The sequence below is a fragment of the Staurois parvus genome, unplaced genomic scaffold (assembly GCF_062004578.1).
Source record: "Staurois parvus isolate SC_StPar_1 unplaced genomic scaffold, SC_StPar_1.0 ptg000513l, whole genome shotgun sequence".
NCBI lineage: Eukaryota > Metazoa > Chordata > Amphibia > Anura > Ranidae > Staurois > Staurois parvus.
Window position 1 is genome coordinate 3,960,181 of NW_028318309.1, and position 19,803 is coordinate 3,979,983.

At 42.4% G+C, this 19,803-nt stretch overlaps 1 protein-coding gene across 5 annotated transcripts in view; it reads right to left on the reverse strand.

Moving 5' to 3' along the window:
* CUNH18orf54 (chromosome unknown C18orf54 homolog) overlaps positions 1 to 18,543 on the reverse strand; it is a 51,444-nt gene extending 32,901 nt beyond the window's left edge. For 2 of the 5 annotated variants that reach the window (XM_089690095.1, XM_089690092.1), the window contains exons 1-2: positions 18,359 to 18,543; positions 11,823 to 12,105 (exon numbers count right to left, since the gene is read on the reverse strand). In XM_089690095.1, the coding sequence (XP_089546221.1) occupies positions 11,823 to 12,075 (253 nt within the window). In that variant the 5' untranslated portion in view covers positions 12,076 to 12,105; positions 18,359 to 18,543. Of the gene's footprint in view, positions 1 to 11,822; positions 12,106 to 18,197 lie in introns of all 5 variants that reach the window. The other 3 variants (XM_089690093.1, XM_089690094.1, XM_089690096.1) reach the window with 3 other exon arrangements.
* Between the last annotated feature and the right edge of the window lie 1,260 nt (positions 18,544 to 19,803).

The following is a 19,803-nucleotide window of genomic DNA, read 5'->3' on the forward strand; positions in this document are numbered from 1 at the left end:
CTCTGATGGGTTTATTTTGTTTTTTCAGCCTAATGATGGCTTCACTGATAGTGACAGCTCTTTGGATCTCATCTTGAGAGTTGACAGCAACAGATTCCACATGCAAATAGCACACTTGAAATTAACTCTGGACCTTTTATCTGCTCATTGTAATTGGGATAATGAGGGAATAACACACACCTGGCCATGGAACACCTGAGAAGCCAATTGTCTCATTACTTTTGGTCCCTTAACAAGTGGGAGGCACATATGCAAACTGTTGTAATTCCTACACGGTTCACCTGATTTGGATGCAAATACCCTCAAATTAAAGCTGACAGTCTGCAGTTAAAGCACATTTTGTTTGTTTCATTTCAAATCCATTGTGGTGGTGTACAGAGCCAAAAATGTTAGAATTGTGGCAATGTCCCAATATTTATGGACCCGACTGTAAATCAATACAACTCAGAATATAGGGCGGCAATCCATGCTGTCCTGGAAGATTCATGGAAATGGAGTTACTGGGTAATTAATTCTTGTTTTCCCATTTCATCTTCCAGGACAGCACATGGGAGGACATTACAGAAATAACCTATTAGGGTGGGGCTACTGCTTCCAGGAACTGTTCCACAAGGCTTAGTCCTGAAAGGACAGCAAGGCAATCTGGATGTGTCACAACACTGTATGAAAAAATGGACCAGCTGGTAACTCTGTAGAGCTGTTGAGGCAAAACACCTTATTCTCTGTCCATGTTGAGGCCAAAGACCTGAGAAATGACCCAAATCCAATGGGAGGTTCTACTTTAAAAATTATGTACAGCGTGCCCTCACATTGTGAATGTGATCCACCTGCCCTTGGTGTTCTTAGGCACACGAGCAACTGACTTGGGTCCCATGAATAGTACCAAAAGGCTACTTTGCTTTGCGCAATCCAAATGATGGAAAAAAGTAGAGTTCGAGTCAAACTGTAAACAAAAAAACTGACAACTTCCGCTTTCGATCGCCTAAGAGATCACAGCGGAAGTGGGAGCGGGTACCTGTCAATTTTGGGTACCCGCTCCCCAAAGGTGCCAATCTTTAACAGGGATCGGGAAGGGGGGGGGGAAATCAGTCCTTAACTGCCTTCCGCTCGCCGTATTAGGAAATGATGGGCGCAAGGCGGTTCTCTCGTTCTGGGAGGACATCACATGAGGTCCTCCCACTCTAACCGCGAGTGCGAGGCTCCAGTGGCGCGCAGCGCGGTGATCGGGGGTGCTCTGTCCCTTGGACACAGCGGATCACCAATCAACGGAAAGAGCCGAGGACGTTGGCTCGGTCATGTGATTAGCTGTGTCCAATCACAGCTGATCGCATGTAAATAAGGAAATGCCGGGTATCGGCATTTCTCACCTCACGAGCTGTCACGCTGACAGAGCAGAGGAGAGCTGGTAATCGGCATTCCTCAGAGGGGACATGTACACAGATCATCAGGGCACTGATGATCAGTGTGCCCTGATGATCAGTGTAGCCCCAGCAGTGCCACCTGTCAGTGTCCATCAATGCCAGCTCTCAGTGTTAATCAATGCCACCTGCCAGTGCCCATCAGTGCCACATATCAGTGCCTACCAGTGCACATTAATGCCACATCAGTGCCCATCTGAGCTGCCTTTCAGTGCCACCTATCAGTGCCAGTCAGAGCCACCTATCAGTGCTCACAATCAGTGCCACCAGTGTGCATCAGTGACGCCCGTCAGTGCTGCCTAACAGTGCCAGTCAGTGCCGCCTAACAGTGCCCGTCAGTGATGCCTGTCAATGCCCATCAGAGCCACCTACCAGTGCCTATCAGTGCCCATCAGTGCAGTCTCAATAATGCACATCAGTAAAGGAGAAAAATCACTTATTTACAAAATTTTATAACAAAAACTAAGAAAAAACATTTTTTTTTTTTAATTTTTAGTTGTTTTTGGTTTGTTTAGCAAAACAAAAACCCAGGAGGTGATTAAATACTACCAAAAGAAAGCTCTATCCATCTAAAAAAAAATGATAAAAATGTCATGAGTAGTGTTGCATGACCGCGCAATTGTCATTCAAAGTGTGACAGCACTGAAAGCTGAAAATTGGCCTGGGCAGGAAGGGGGTCTAAGTGCCCTGTAGGCGAGGGGTTAAAAATAAAATAGTATGGATTTACTTCCTATCTCAGAATGGGTTTGAAAATAGGGAAGAAATCTCCAATACCTAAGCCTGCAGCTTAGGTATTCAGACCCTTAGATCTATTATAACAAGTAACCTGTCTGGGATAAACATAGTGGGATTCCATGAATATTAAATATCTACTTGCAACACAGTCCTAAAAATAAATGTTCTTGTCCAAAACAGTGTACAAAAGAAAGACATGCTGGATTGCTGAATAGCCATCAAGCCATGCAGCGGCCTTGGGGTGTAGGATAGAGCACTGGAGCATTAGATCACTGTTGCCTGGGAGCATCCTAGTCTTGCACTGACAGTGTAGCATGGCAGCACCAGGATGGTTTTGGCTATTAACCATTTGACACCATTTGGCTATTAACCATAGCCGTATTGGCGCCCGGAAAATCACACTAGCTTTCCGGGAGGCCGCCATTTGGCGTACTCCCGCACATGCGCAGTTCGCACGCTTGCAGAGCCGCACAATCTGTCACCGGCCATGCACCGCGGACACGGCCGATGACAGATCTGAGTATCGGCCCCATTGCTGGTACCATGTGACCTGCTGTGACCAATCACAGCAGGCCACATGACAGTTGTATACAATGGATGGCTTCATTCATGCCATCCATTGTATACTAGTGTCTAGCTGTGAATGGTCACAGCTAATCACATGCACATGTCATGTGATTAGCTGTGGCCAAATCGCAGCTAAGCACAAAATCCCTGAATGAATCGATGTCATTCAGGTAACTGCTTGCTTATAATTGTGTAAAAAAAATATATTGATCACTTCCCCAAAGTAGTACAATGTTACTATGGTAACAATGTACTACTTTGGACATAGTGAAATCTAAAAAAAATAAAATAAAATAAAAAAAAATTTAATAAAAAATTTAAAATAAATTTTTTTTTTTTTTTTTTTTTTCACACTGTCACCAGTCAGTGTCCCTGATCACCACCATGCCAGTTATATGATGATGCTGTACTGCACTGGTGACAGTATGTAAAAAAAAAAAAAAAATAGTGAAAATAATTTTATTTTTTCATTTTCCGAAAAACGACAAAAAAAAAAAAAAATACAACTTCAAAAAACTCGCCATGCCTCTTATAAAGTACGTCGGACTGTCTACTCTGCAAAAAGGGGTCATTTGGGGGATTATCTGTACTGTTCTGACATTCTTGGACCTCAGGATTGATCAATATTCAGATCGATCCCATAGTTTGTGAACTCTATAACTTTCCTACAAACTAAATAATACATCCTAATTTGGGTTATTTTCACCAAAGACATGTAGCAGAATACATCTCGGCCTAAATTTATGAAGAACAATTATTTATTTGTAAACTTTTATAACAGAAACAAAGAAAAACGTGGGGTTTTTTTTCAAAATTTTCGGTCTTTTTTTGTTAATTTAGCAAAATATAAAAACCCCAGCAGTGATTAAATACCACCAAAAGAAAGCTCTAGTTGTGTGAAAATGATAAAATTTTAGTTTGGGTAAAATGTTGTATGACCGCGCAATTGCCATTCAAAGTGTGAGAGCGCTGAAACCTGAAAAATGGCCTGGGCAGGAAGATGTAAAATTGCCCGGTATTGAATTGGTTAAAGGATAATGCAGGCCATAGATGGGTCGAAAATCGGCCGATTTTTCAGCTGAAAATAAAATCGGCCGATTTTCGGATCGTTAGTGGGCCATTTGTTCGGCCGTTTTTCGGTATTTTGGCACTTTTTTTTATCGGTAAAGTTGGAAAAAAAATCGGCCGATTTTGCCGATCGGCCGATTTTCGCGGCAATGATGGGCAAATCGGCCGATTTTTTACCGATAAAAAATCTGCGCATGAGCAGTGACCTGCAAGAGGAAGACAAAAAGAAGAAAAAGAAGAAGAGGAAGACGAAGACAAAAAGAAGAAAAAGAGGAAGACAAAAAGGAAGAGGAGGAGGAGGAAGAGGAAGAAGGATGAAAAATAAGAGGAATTCCAGTCCGGCAAAAAGTGTCCCTGCAGAGAGCTCCGCTATTTCTTTGACAGTTCCTTGACATTTACAGCGGTTGCAACATTGTATCTATTTGTTTCCGAATAAAAACATATGTATCCTAAATAGATACAAATAGATACATTGTTGCAACCGCTATAAATGTCAAAGAACTGTCAAAGAAATAGCAGAGCAATCTGCAGGGACACTTTTTGCCGGCTGTAGACGGGATGAAAATTGGCCGATTTTTTTTACCATTGCTGGTAACGTCGGCCGCTTGAACGACCGATTTTTCGTTTTTTAAAAGAAAAAAAAAAAAATCGGCCGTTTTTCTCCCCATCTATGGCCTGCATAAGTTCCCCTAAAAAAAAAAAAAAAGAAAGAAAGAGAGAAAGAAAGAAAGAGAGAAAGAAAGAGAGAAAGAAAGAAAGAGAGAAAGAAAGAAAGAGAGAAAGAAAGAAAGAGAGAAAGAAAGAAAGAGAGAAAGAAAGAAAGAGAGAAAGAAAGAAAGAGAGAAAGAAAGAAAGAGAGAAAGAAAGAAAGAGAGAAAGAAAGAAAGAGAGAAAGAAAGAAAGAGAGAAAGAAAGAAAGAGAGAAAGAAAGAGAGAAAGAAAGAGAGAAAGAAAGAAAGAAAGAGAGAAAGAGAGAAAGAGAGAAAGAAGAAACAAGAAAGAAGGTGCATTTATTTTTTGTTTGTGGAGCCTCTAAAGCATTGCACCTGCGATCGGTAGATTGCTGGTGCCATGTAGGTCTCCCCCTGACATGTCAGTATATCTGCTTGCTCATAAATCCCATACGGGGAAGGAGATACTGACAGGAAGGCTCAGTGAACTAGCACAGCACTGTGGAGCACCATGGTAGTTCACTGAAAACTACAACACAACAGCCATAAAGGCTGCCAGGACTTGTAGTAGTCTTCCCAGTCACAGAATACTGTGAATGAGTGACAAGGCTGGGCAGACAGGGCTCTGCACAGCCACGTTTTATTTAAATTGTGACAGCTAGCAGGAAAGAGAAAACGAATCGCAGCAGGGATCGGGGTGTAACATGTTCTGAAAGGTGAACGTATCCTTTCAGGGCTGTAAGGAAAATCTTTGCCTTTTGCCCCCATAGGGATTCCTGGGTCACTGCAGGCAGCAAAGGGGAAAGCAGGAAAAGCCTACAATCACCCAGATTAGGCATGTGCTTAGGCCCTGGCCGCCATCTTCTCCTCTAGGGAAAATACATTTTAGACTTTCATGTTTACTTCCATGCAGTCAGCTTTGTATCAAACAGCAACTACGAAACCTACTTTGTCATTTACAGCTCGGCTATACCATGCATAGTAAATATTACAATGCATGAGTGATGTGCAAAAGGACAATCAAATAGAAATGATAACTCCCAACCCACATAATATCCTTCATACAAGAGATACCTATGAACATCCAAGTAATAGGCCCTTGTATTTACCGAGCAGATTTCTGCCCCAAAGCCATATATGCCCATACCTGTAACCCTCCTCCCCTGTGAATGTTGGTACGGCAACTATGTGAGTGTTCTGTAGACCCAAAACACCTACATTTAAATGCAATATAAAGCTGAAAGGAACTGAATAAATAATGAACCTACTTTACAAATGACAGGTGCCCTGCCCAATGTTTGAAGTCTGACTCCACTCCAGCACCATATGGAGACGGAACCTGTAGCAGTAACCGAACATTCACCTAATACCCAACAATCAGCAATACATATACCATTGTTGCCTGTGCCACAAGTCAACATTTTCCATAATCCTCCCATGCCCGCCTCCAGGACTTCTCCAGGGTGTCACCCATCCTCTGGAACTCCCTGTCCCAACCCATCAGATTATCACCTACTCTCCTCTCCTTTAGGCGCACCCTGAAAACCCATCTCTTCAGGGAAGCCTACCCCACCCCCTGCTAACCTGCCGACCTCCTCCACTCTTCCTACCACTCCACCCCCCACAGCTATCTCCTCCTGTGCCACCATCCCCTCCCTCCTAGATTGTAAGCTTGAAAGAGCAGGGCCCTCAATCCCCTCATGTTTTGCATTGTATTGTTCTATCACATGTTCTGTCCCCATTTGTAATGTACAGCGCTGAACGAACTATCAGCGCTTTATAAATACTGTATAATAATCACATGTCAGATATAGCCTAGTCTCCGGCTACCAAACCATTACACATTTATCCAGTGGAGGAACCCAGGGAGCTCCAGGTGATAGAAGTCCAAGCACACCACTGGAGTGCACAGCAGATACTGATCACACGTAATAGGTACAGCTTCAGCTCTTAGACATAACCAAAGATTTTAGCTGAAACAGAAGCAAATATGAGTCTCCTTAATACTATATATTTAGGCAATGTAAAACCACAGCAGACCCCACTAGGCTGTCACCTCCCCTTGCTGGAAAAGAGGAGAGTGTAATTGATCATAAACATGGAGTTAGCAGACCCCAGTAGCCCTGAACATGCACAAGTGTACCATAAATGTAGGAAGGAGTTAGCAGATTGCAGCTTTTGCTGATTGCAGAGTTTGAAGCACACTGCTCTGCACATTGACAGGGGTTAGGGCCTCCAAATTACCACACTAATGGTGGACAGGAACACAACACACATTCACCATGTGGTTGTAAGAGGCATGCAAACACCCATAGCAACCAACACCCAAAGAGACGACATCGTCCTAAGGGTAACCCCACACTCTGCCTACCCACAGCTCAGGTATGGTAAGAAGGAGCGTTAAAAGGAAAAAAACCTCCAACCAACTTACCTTGGAGCCATCTGCCAGATTCATAGCAGCAGTCATGGCAGAGAAGAGGTCTGTCATGGGGAAGATCCAAGTCCGCCTTCTGCTCCATCCCCCACCAGGTTGTGCTCCCTCCCTGGTGTCTGTAGATGCTGGTACCAGGGTATACTCACAAACCCACCATATTGATGCCTACGCACCATAGTTCACCTGACTTAGCAGACATGCACCCCCCATCTGAAAAGTAGTCTGGGACTCCGGATGCCTTTGCTCACTCACTGATTCCCAGGGAGGTGGAGTATGAGCCTGCCCCAGCCATACAGTTTTTGGGGAAGCCAGCAGCTACAATTGATCCATCCATCCCGATCAGTAGCAAACAGAAGCTCAGCCTGTGACGATCGCGGCGTCAGACCCCTGCCCTTCTCACCAAACTCGTGACCGTTGACTGGCCAATCTAAAACCGCAATGTCACGTGTGTAACAATGCCACGCCGAGCTGCACAACGATTTTCCAGCTAATTGGACCACAATCGATGTACCGGCAGCCTGGGAGCGATTGCTACTGGGTCAGGTTAATTACGCAATTAACCCTTCACACTGCCACCACCTCCTTTTTGTACAGAGAAAGAGGAAACTCGGCGATATCAGCAACAACACTATAATGGTTGAGATAATCGTCTGTATAACACGGTCACCGCAGGCCGGTTACACAGAGGGTTAAACAAACACAGTAGCGCTCTTTTAGAGGCAGGAATTTGTAAATTGCAATAAGGAGCTATAGAAACAGTTCAACACTTTCAGAAGGAAAGATTTATTACTAAAAAAGGTCAAAAGGGTGTAATAAATATATTTACAGAAAAAAGATGTAACATACACACACACACACACACACACACACACACACACACACACACAAAGAACAATAGCACAGCAAAGAGATAACAGAGAGAAGTTAGAGGGTTAAAGTACTTGCCAAAGTCCTGGGTTAGCAGGTCAAGTTTCAGAGCGAAAGGGTACGGGTCTCCCCAGGTGGTTCTGATGTTAAAAAGGGAGAATTCTTCAACTTCTTCTTTCTTAGGCCTGACAACCCATTTTGTAGTTCCCCAGGCAGAGAGTGTCTCTGAAGTCAAGGACCAATGCCCAGTTTAGGGAGAAGTCATCTGGGCGTAGGCCTAAACTAGAGCCAAAATCTTATAGTTCATATTTTGGCTCATAACTTTCCATCTGCACAAGTGACATTCCACCCGCGGGTAGATTATTATGCAGACACATCTGAGGTATGATTAGATATGAAATATGAAATTATACACTGAATGGTTCACGAGATCTACTTTTCTGCTTTCCTATGTATTCCAGCCAAGGAGAGTGACCTATCAAACGGTTTGTCTCCTCGTGGCCAATTTGAAGATATGCCTGGTTTTATGTAAGTCCCTCATATTCCAAGATATGAGACATAGGGGAAAAATGGATTTTAAAAAAGTGTTATCTGGTTCGTGCTTCCTTGGAATGCCTTGAACTCCTGGGAAGGCTTGCGTTATCTTTTACGAGGTGTTATATTGCACAGCTCTCTTAGGCAAGCACGCACTCAGGGGTTCCTGCTGTGTTCTGGCCTGCCTGCGACACTTCCAACACCCACACCAACCAGATGTCACTGTGGCTCTCAGAGAGTGGGAGAATGATGGGACAAAAATGGAGATTTCTTAACAAAATGGAGGATTGCGTCAGTGTCTGGGTGTACGCTTGTTACACAGCCAGCCATTGAGGACTTGAAGCTTGACCAAAATTTGAGTAAGGGAGGGCTCCACTAGAGCCTCAGAACCCACAGGGATAGCTGCTTCTCCTCTGAAAGAGAAGGAACCTTGGAGAAATCAAAGAAGGTAATGAGGAGGGAAGGTCCCAGAACTAGAATACTTACCAAAGTAGCCTAGAAAACCCCAGATAGGCAACCGCTCCAAGTGCACTGTCCCTGGAATCGTGGGGAAGCATATACTTGGAGGCCCCTACAACTAGCACGAAGACCTGAGGAATAAACCATTCCGGTGTTCCTGCTAGGCCAGAGGAAACAAATACTGAGGACACTATATGACTATGCTTTTTTTATTTGATTGTGGATGATGTGTTTCCTGTTTTAGGTGGGTGGAGCCTCTCTCTCATGCGCTGTCCCGGATGAAATGGGAAGACAATACATAACCCAATTTTTTGTTAAAATAAAAGACAATGTTATGCCAAGTAAAATAGATACCAAACATGACAAGATTGAAAATTGCGCACACCTGTGCAAAGGCAACAACGTACATTTAAAACCATTTACAGGTTATCACTTTAGATTTACAAAGGGTGCTTTAAACTTTTTTTTTTTTTTTACACTGGTTGCTTTTACTTTTTTATCACTTTCATCGCTGTCACAAGGAATATAAACACCTCTTATACAGAGGGATCTGGTGTCAAAGACCAAAAATCCCTCCTCTGCCCTTCAAAGCATGATTTCCATTTTTAAAAAATGGCACTGCGCGAATCAGAAGTGATGTATGCTCATCACTTTCGGTTTCCAGAGGTGGACAGAGTGGATCCAGTCTTTGACCGACTATGATCAGCCTGCAGAAACACCAACTGGAGGCAAACATGGGAGCAGGTGCCAAGGGAGCTAGAGAGCAGGAGGTCTTGGGAGGAATGAAGAGAACGATTAAATGCCCCATGATATGGGGAGAAGAGGAGAGAGAGGTATTCTGTAGTCCCAACACACTTCCCGCCCTACGATCACAATACGGCTGCTTCTGTAAATACAATATAGAGTACAGAGAGTGAGCACTGCCACCCTGGGACAAGATATGTGTTACCAGCAGGATCACCAAAATAAAAAGGAAGAAAACTAAAGCCACCATATCTAAGGAACAAGAAGATGCTGCAATATGACAATTTTTATTTTAGGTTTATGTATGCTTTGGTAGATTCCATTCTCAACCCAACTACTTTAAAAATGTCCTCTACTAACACCTATGCGGACAAACCTGCGTATAAAAGTTGTATATACAAGTATCCGTGGCTTTTTTCCCCCCCTCAGAATAGGTGCAGGAACTCCCTCCTTCAGAGTCACTCCTGGTCTCTGCTCCCTACCCACCTCCGTGCACTGTCCCTTGGTTCCTCCCTCTGGTCACTTCCCAGTACCAATCCTTTCAGAGAACACAAGAACCAAGCAACATTTTATGGTACAAAGTAATTGTATGGAATTTGTTACTAACAAGAAAAGCAGTGAAATAGATTCCCTGCAGCCAACAACAATAGACCCGCCCAGGCAACAATAGATCCACCCCAACACTATCCCCCGGCAGCAACAACTGATCTTCCAGCAGCCAGCATCAATAAACCAGGGGTGATGAATTTAGATTGCCTAGCGCCCGGGACATGCAGTTCTGGGCGCCAGGCAGGTAGATTTTAGCGCTGTTAGCAAGCAGCAGGGCTCACCTGTCAGGTGGAAGCATTCGGATGCCCCCCCCCCCCCCATGAACTGGCCACTGTCTCCCGGGCTCCGTACTACCTGACACTGTACTACTTGTGGGGGGTGATGAAGATTTATTTTTTTTTTTACACCGATTGCTTTAACACAAATAATGATAATTAAATAAATGTGCCTTCTCTTTATCCCCAGTCACCCACTCTAGATTATTTTGTAAAGGGCCTACATGCTCAGACCGAACCTATTTACTATTAATATATTTGAAGAATTTTACGGTTTGTCCTGCTATCTTTTGCAATCTGTCATTAGTTTTCAATTTTTTTGGCCTTTATTTCCTTTTTGCATATTCTGTTATATTCTTTGTAATGTTTAAAAGATGATAGCGTTCCTTCATTTTTATATCTAATAAAACCTCTTTTTTTTTTTATTATTTAGCTCTCTTTAAATTGAGCGTTTTTATCTTTTTCCCCGTATGTGCTTGCTACATACATACAGCTAACAACAAATGAAATCATGTTATGGTCACTGCTACCCAGATGTTCTTTTATATGGACATTCGTAATAAGTTCTGCATGGTTTGAGATTACCAGGTCAAGCAGAGCATCATTCCTAGTTGGGGCCTCTATGAACTGTACCTTAAAATTGTCCTGTAGTAGTTTTAAAAAATGTTGCTCTTAAACTGTTCCTGCAGTACCGTTACTCCAATCAATTTCCAGGTAGTTAAAATCCTCCATTATTATCACTGTGCCAGCCCTTTCGATCTGTGCAAGGAGCAGAGTCTCCACCTCCTCATTAACACCAGGAGGCCTATAACAAACTCCAGTGATTACCTTTGCAGTATGCACCACCATGTGCAGTTCCACCCATAATGCTTCAGCATCATCACACTCTCCATCATAGGCTGTCACCCATAGGCTCCAATGTCCCACTCAGTTATCTCCCCTGCAGCTGCTGCTGGCTGACAAAGGGAAACCAGATCATGTAACTGGACAGCCGTGGGATGAAAATAGGTAAGTATATACATCTTTCATAAACAGGTAGTCTGCATAGGTGTTAGGAGGAGGAGGGGGGGGGGCATTTAAGACTAGTAAGGTTGGATTTCAACTTTAATGATTGAATTAACTGTATTCCAAGGTAAAGCTTGCCAATGGAGACAGACGGCAGTAAAAACTAGAAAAAACAAACTGCTTGATTTGGACATGCCCAACTGAAGCCACAGGCAACAAATCCAGAGGTGGCAGCCTATCTAGGCCCAAAAGAAAAAAAAAAAAAAAGTGGAACTTTTTTCCCCCTTTCAAGACAGTGCCTCCAGAAGCAAAAAAAGCAGAGACAGCTAAGTGACCCCTCATTTTATGAGCCAATGCCATGTCCAGCCTTCAGCTGCAATAAATCAAATCTTGGGAGTTCTCACTGGCATTTATGCTAAAACACCTGAAGAAACTGTCCTAAACACTGAGATCTCCCCAGGACCAAGAACCCGCATACACTGGTTACAGAACGCACCTTTTTTCTTAGTAGAACCAAGTGTGGCTGATGAATGGATGCTGATCTTCCCTGTACTGGCCATAGGAGACCTCAGACTTTCTTCAAAGTCCTCAATATAGGCCTCCAACGCATTTGTAGCAGAGTCATACAGCTTATCCTTGTATTCTATAGAGCTGGAGAAACTTGAGGTTCCCTTACGGGTATCCAGTCTGCAGCTGGCCAGGAGAGAGGAGATGGATATGGAGGAGTCTGGAGATGTGGATCCGGCCATCTTTCTACACTCACCTCGTGTGCAACCTAGCTGCAAGACATAAATAAATAAAAAGAGAAGCACACTTTTCAATATATTTATACATTTGTTTTTAGGCATAAGTGAAAAAGAAAAAAAATGTAAATAATTGCAGCAAAGGTCATCTGAACTTTGTTTTAAATCAGCTAAATGCATTCCAGGTGCATCAAGACAAAAAGGTGTCCAAATCTTAACATTAACCACTTGTCCTCCATGACCAGGCCATTGTTTGCTATTCAGCATTGTGTTACTGTAACTTGTAATTGCGTGGTCATGTAACACTGTACCCAAATGAAAATGTATATTTGCTTTCACACAAATAGAGCTTTCTTTTGGTATTTGCTCACCACTGGGTTTTTCATTATGAAAACTAATAAAGAGACCGAAAATGTTGGGAATTAAACTTTTTTTTTTACCTTCAGCTATAAAACATATCCAATAAAAATATTGCATTTCTTTATGAATTTAGGCCACAATGTATTCTGCTACATCTTTGGTAAAAAAAAAAAAAAAAAAAAGATCCCAATAAATGTATATTGATTGGTTTGTGTAAAAGTTATAGCGTCTACAAACTATGGTATATATACACACTTGAATTGTTTTATTTTTTTTGTAATGGTGGTGATCAGCAACTTATAAAGGGACTGTGATACTGTGTGGCGGGCAATCTGACACTGGCTGGGAGGTACAGGGACACTGACATCAATAGTGACACTAATACAGTAATTAGTGCGAATACTAAAAACACTGTCATTGTACTGACACTGGCTGGGAAGGAGTTAAAGTGTTACTAAACCCACAACGGTAAAATCAGTCTGTATATGCAGTAAAGCATGCTTGCTATACGCACTGTGAAACCTAAGGGGTTAATCCTCTGCATTGTATAAAAAACGCTGTTTGATCCTGTCTTCTCTGATCCTGCCCTTCTTCTATTGTCCCCCAATCCATCTGCTGATGGAACAGAGGTTTGTGGGCAAGCTGCACATGCTCAGTTTGTTGTGTTATTGCTAGAGTTTTTTTTTTCTTGGGAGGGTGCATGTAATCAGCACAGGGCCAATCAGCGCTGTCCAGACAGGTCCTGCAGTCTCATAGGACAATCAGGGGAGAATGAAAACTCCTCCTACAAGCTTTAACCAGTGCTCTGCTGGACACCGATAGAAGTCATAAGACTGCTACATACTGCTGATGAGAAAAGGTATTTTTCAGTTTATATTTACTAAAATAATAGCATTTCTATGTTCTGTGTACGGTGGGAGACCAGATAAAGTGAATGCAGGGTCCTGGGTTTAGTAACACTAACATCTAGGGGTGATCAAGGGATTAACTGCGTGCCTATCAATGTGTGTACTATGCACTGTTTTTACCAAGTGATCCTGTTTTTTTGCCTGCTTCGCGGCAAATAAAACAAACAGCAAGATTGCCTGTCAGTGTACAGAGCTCAGTGTTGTTTACCAACACAGAGCTCTCTTCTGTGAATCAAGGAGCCGATTAGCTGGTCGCGCCAATCAAACATTGGCCTGGACCTGCTGATTGGCTTGTGCTGTAAAAAATCTGACCAAACAATCAGAAACAGACTTCATGAGGGTGGCCTGAGGGCCCGACGTCCTCTAGTGGGCCCTGTGCTCACTGCCCAGCACCAAAGAACTTGATAGGCATTTGCCATTGAACACCAGAATTGGCAAGTCCACCTGGAGAAGCCGTGGAGAACGTTCTGCTGCCTGTAACATCGTTCAGCATGACTGTTTTGGTGGTGTGTCAGTGATGGTCTGGGGAGGCATATCCATGGAGGGACACACAGACCTCTACAGGCTAGACAATGGCACCCTGACTGCCATTCGGTATATGGATGAAATCCTTGGACCCATTGCAGAGGTGTGGAAATTTTTTAAAAAACTACTTGTCCAGGGACTAAATCAGTGACCCAATCTACTTGTCCTGATGAAAAGAAAAAAAAAAAAAAAGCACATATTTAAATCTGAGGTGCTGTTAGGAATGGCTGGGTCTTTTAAAAACAAAAAGGGGCTTTATGGCAACTTATATGTTTAATTTTTTAACATTGTGCTGTTTATTGCCTCCTCCCCTCCCAGTCTGTCTCCAGAACTGCACCTGGGTACTAGCAGGGAGGGGAAGAGACCTTGCAGTGTAATAAGCACCGATTGGCTGCTTGTCAGGAAAGGGGAGTGTCGGGCTTATCTTTTATCCCTTTTGCTGCCAGAGCCGTTTTTGCGTTTTTTTGTACAAGTTTAAAAAAAATCATTTTAGGCTTGAAAATTAAATAAAACCCCCAAACATTGTATAATACATTTTCCTAAATCAGAGAACCTAGAGAATAAAATAGCAGTAGTTCCAATTTTCTATGTCGCATGATATTACCGGAAAGGCAATAAAAAATAAATTTTCCCCTCAGCCACTTCCTACTGTACCACTACCCCCTCCCTCCTAGATTGTAAGCTCGAAAGAGTAGGGCCCTCTTACCCCTCGTACGTTGTTTGTTATTGTTGTACTGTGCCATGTATTGTCCCCCCCCCCCCCTATTGTAGAGCGCTGAGCAAACCCTTTGGCGCTATAAAAAAAACTCGATGTAATAATAATAATAATAATAATAATAAATAAAATAAATTGCCCTATTCTTTGGTAAAATATAAAAGATGAGGTTCCACCAAGTAAATAGATATCCAAACACGTCAAACCTTAAAATTTGCATGCACTCACGACATGGCGACAAACTTCAGTACCCTAGTTTTTTTTTGTTTTTTTTTTTAATAGGCCTTTTAAAGACCCTTATAGGTCATCCGTTTAGTGTTCTGATGCTAGAATTATTGCTCTCATCTGTGAATGGGGACCTGGAAGTGACACAGCAGGGCTAAAGGTTGAAAAAAAAGCTATGTGCCCAACGCCCGGAACTACATGTCTCAGGTGTCGGACGATACAAATTCAACATCCCTGCATTGTCAGACCCTAGGCTGGTGCAGGGGGTCCTTGGTTCCTCCTGGTGCAGTGGGTCCTGGGTTCTTCCTGGTGCATGACAATGCCCAGCCTCATGTAGCGACAGTATGCAGGCAGTTCCTGGAGGATGAAGGAATTGATACCATTGAATGGCCCCCACGCTCACCTGACCTAAATCCAATAGAACACCTCTGGGATGTCAGGTTTCGGTCCATCCGATGCCGCCAGGTTGCACCTCAGACTGTCCAGGAGCTCAGTGATGCCCTGGTCCAGATCTGGGAGGAAATCCCCCAGGACACCATCCGTCGTCTCATTAGGAGCATGCCCCGACGTTACCAGGCATGTATACAAGCACATGGGGGCCATACAAACTACTGAGGACCATTGTGAGTTGCCGCAATGACATTTCAGCAAAATGGACTAGCCTGCTGCATCATTTTTTCACTTTGATTTTCGGGGTGTCTTTGAATTCAGTCCTCTGTAGGTTGATAATTTAGTTTCCATCAAACGATGGGGCGTCCTTACATTCCTAACACATTACCCCGTCCATGTCAGTATAGAGATCCAGCAGGAGATTCTTCCCCATTCTAAATCTGATGTGATTTCAATGTGTTCCTTGTTTTTGGGGGGGGTGGACACAGGCACAATTTTGGTTCTGTTTGCCACCAGAATAAATTGAACTAAATCCAAATGAATTTGAAGTGCAGACTTTCATTTTTTAAAAAAACTAACAGAAAAATAACTAGTTGTGGACTCAACGGGAATAGGAAATTTGTAACTTTCAGCTTTAATTCAAGGGGTTGAACATAAATATCAAGTACAAATGTTAGGAACTGCAACCATTTTTTATACACAGTCCATTTTCAGGGGCTCAAAATGTAATTGAACAAATGAATATCAAATAAAATGTTCATTTTTAATATTTTGTTGAGAATCCTTTACTGGCAATGACTGCCTGAAGTCTGGAACCCATGGACATTACCAAAGACTGGGTTTCCTCCTTTCTGATGCTTTGCCAGGCTCTATCTGCAGCTGTCTCCAGTTATTCTTTGTTTGTGGGCCTTTCTGCCTTTAGTTTCGCCTTCAGCAAGTGAAATGCATGCTCAATTGGGTTCAGATCAGGTGACTGACTCAGCCATTGCAGAATATTTCACTTTCCCTTCAGAAAGCTTCTGGGTTGCTTTTGCAGTGTGTTTTGGATCATTGTCCATCTGTACCGTGAAACGCCGTCCAATCAACTTGGCTGAATCTGGGATGACAGTATATCTCTATACTCTGCAGAATTAATCTGGCTGCTTCTGTCACATCATCAATAAACACCAATGACCCAGTGCCCCTGGAAGCCATGCATGCCCATGCCATCACACTGCCTCCACCATGTTTTACAGAGGACATTGTGTGCTTTGGATTATGAGCAGTTCCAAGCCTTCTCCACACTTTTTTCTTCCCATAATTCTGGTACAGAGTAATCATAGTTTCATCCGTCCAAAGAATGCTTTTCCAGAACTGGTCTGACTATTTTAGATGTTTTTTGGCAAAGTCTAATCTGGCTTTTCTATTCTTCAGGCTTATGAATGGTTTGCACTTTGTGGTGAACCCTCTGTATTTGCTCTCGTGAAGTCTTCTCTTGATTGTAGACTTTGACAATGATACGCCCACCTCCTGGAGAGTGTCCTTCATTGTCTGCATGTTGTGAATGAGTTTTTCTTTACCATAGAGAGGATCCTGCGATCATCCACCACTGTTGTGTTCTGTGGACACCCATGCCTTTTTATGCTGCTGAGCTCACCAGTGTAATCTTCTTTCCTCTGAATGTACCAAACTGGTGATTTTGCCACTCCTAATGTTGCTGCTATCTCTCTGATGCATTTGTTTCATTTTTGAAGCCTTACAATGGTCTGTTTCACTTGCATGGACAGCTCCTTTCAACGCATGATGTAGGTTCACAGCAATAGATTCCAAATGCAAATACCACACTTAGAATCAACTCCAGACCTTTTACCTGCTTAATTGATGAAGAAATAAAGACGGAGTAGCCCACACCTGGCCATGAAACAGCTTTTTATTCAATTGTCCTATTACTTTTGGTCTCTTGAAAAAGAGGGGATGGCTACTATTAAGAGCTGTAATTCCTAAACCCTTCCTACAATTTGGATGTACATACCCTCAAATTAAACTTAAAACTATACAACTATAGCTTGAATATATTTTGGAAAAATACCTGAAAAACAAAAAACTAAAAAAAAATTGTGCCTGTGTCCATATATATATATATATATATATATATATATATATATATATATATATATATATATATATATTTTTTTTTTTTTTTTTTTAAAATAAAAAGAAATGACAAAACAAAAATGCAGGAATCATTGATCATCTGATTATTTTAATTTGTTTTTTTTTTCATATTTGATCATGTGGATTCCTTATAGAAAAAAAAAGGATTTTTTATAAGAAATATATAAAAATATTCAAATATAGCAAATAAAATATTTAAAATAATCCAAGACAAATATCTCAAATAAAAAAAAAAAAAAAAAAAAAAAAATCCTCATGTCCAAAAATATCAAATAAAAACAAAATAATCAGATAATCAAAATGATTCCTGCATTTTTTCACTTTTTTAATATCCGATTTTATATATCGGATTTTTTTTATATTTTCATTTCATATATTTGTTTGAATTTTAATATAAATATGTTGATTTCTTAACAAAAATTAGATCATCCCAAGTAAAACTATTGAAATTAAACTGACAAAATGCAGGAATCATTTGAGTATCTATTTTGTGTGATATATTTGAAATTTTATTTTTTAGATTTTAAATTTTATGTATTGAAAGTTTTTATAATTTTATTGGGTTTGATATATTTGAATATTTTATATGTTGAACATTTTGATGTATTTCTTCCCAGGTAAAGCTATTGAAATAAAACAAGAATGTAACCCAAACAAAATACAGGAGGAATTCGCTCCCCCATCCATAACACACACAGCCATAGCCATACATTCAAACAATGTAACAATCTCAGCTGTGTGATGAACAGCCAATCACGACACAATTAGAGAACAGCGGCAATAAATGCAGCCAATGAGCGCACACATTCAGGCACCCAGCCAATAGTAGAAACCTAAAAGGCTTGTCTAACCCGATTAATGTGAAGCAGCGCTGGCCGCAACAGCCAATAGGGAAGAGTAGACAAGGAGCAGCAACCAATCAGCTCACCGCTACCAGTAAACCGCTGCAAAGTTCGTGGCGTTTCCTGTCAGTGTGAAGTTCCCGGGCCGCCTGTACCCCCTTCCCGGGTACCTGAGATTGTAAACATGGCTCAGTCCGGGCTTCATAGTGACCTTCTTCTTCCAGCCCGATGGCAGAGCCGGGCACTCCATCTGCTGTTTCGCCATCCAGCAACGCTAGCTGTCCTACACCACCATGTGCCGTTCCTGTCGCTTCCACTGGCACAGCCCTGCCTAGCAATGCCGTGCTCTTCCGCGAATGTAGTGCCGGCCCTGCTAGCGGAGGGATACGCGCTCATAAATATAGTTCAGTGTGGCGGTGATTTGCCCGCCTTCACCCAGTTGAGTGCATAGAGATGATATTGTCCTGTATTATACAGTATTTATATAGCGCCGACAGTTTGCTCAGCGCTGTACATTACAATGGGAGGCAATACATGAGACAGTACAGTAACAATACAATAAAATACACAAGGGGTTCGAGGGCCCTGCTCCTTGGAGCTTACAATCTAGGAGGGAGGGGAGAGTGGTACTGGAGGAGATAGCTGTGGAGTATGGAGTGGTGGGGAGAGCGGAGGAGGTCAGCAGTTAGGTGAGGGCGGGGTAGGCTTCTCTGAAGAGATGGGTTGTCAGGGTGTGCCTAAAGGTGAGGAGGGACGGTGACACTCTGGTGGATTTGGGTAGTGAGTTCCAGAGGGTGGGAGAAGTCCTGGAGGCGGGCATGGGAGGAGGAGACCAGGGAACTGGAGAGTTTGAGGTACTGAATAAACATTCAAAACATTTGTCTCTTAGACCCCCATGTACACGGGACACTTCTGAACGATGGAAACTGCTGGAAAACGCAGGTTAAAAAACGTCTGTTTAGCCGCGTGTGCATAACGCGTTTATGCGTGTTTGCGTTTAGACACGTTTTTAAAGATAAGCACAGGAGAACCTCCCAAATGCCCAGAATGCACTGAAAAGTAAACTATTACCTATTTCAGACTGTTTCAGAGAAATACAGAGAGTAGAAGCAGAGGCAGCAGTATGTGTTGAGATTAGCTTAGGTGTGAGTTGCTCATTAACATTTCTTTTGTTTCCAAGGGTGGGAAAGGTGTCTGGTGGGGGGAGTCAGTAAGGCCACCTGGCAGGGATCTTCATGAGGAATTTGAGGTGTGAATGGTCATTGAACATATCTTTTGTTTCCAAGGGTGGGAGAGGGCTGAGGTGTGAATTGGTCATTGCAATGTGTGACAAGCTTGGTAGGAAAATCCTGTGTTTAGTGTTTTGTCCATTTGAGTACCTTGAAAACGCTTTGCATGCATTTTTCATGAAAGTTTTATGGATTTAAAAAAACGACTGTACACTCAAATGCCTGTAAACGGAATTGTGTACATGGACACTTGTAAACACGTAGCCAGCTGCCCCCTTACAGTACAAGGAGCTGAATACTTACTGGCAGATGGTATCCTGGAAATCCTGTCAGTAACAGAACTTCCTGTTTCAGGCTGAGAACACTAAGCCACAGTCTCACAATCA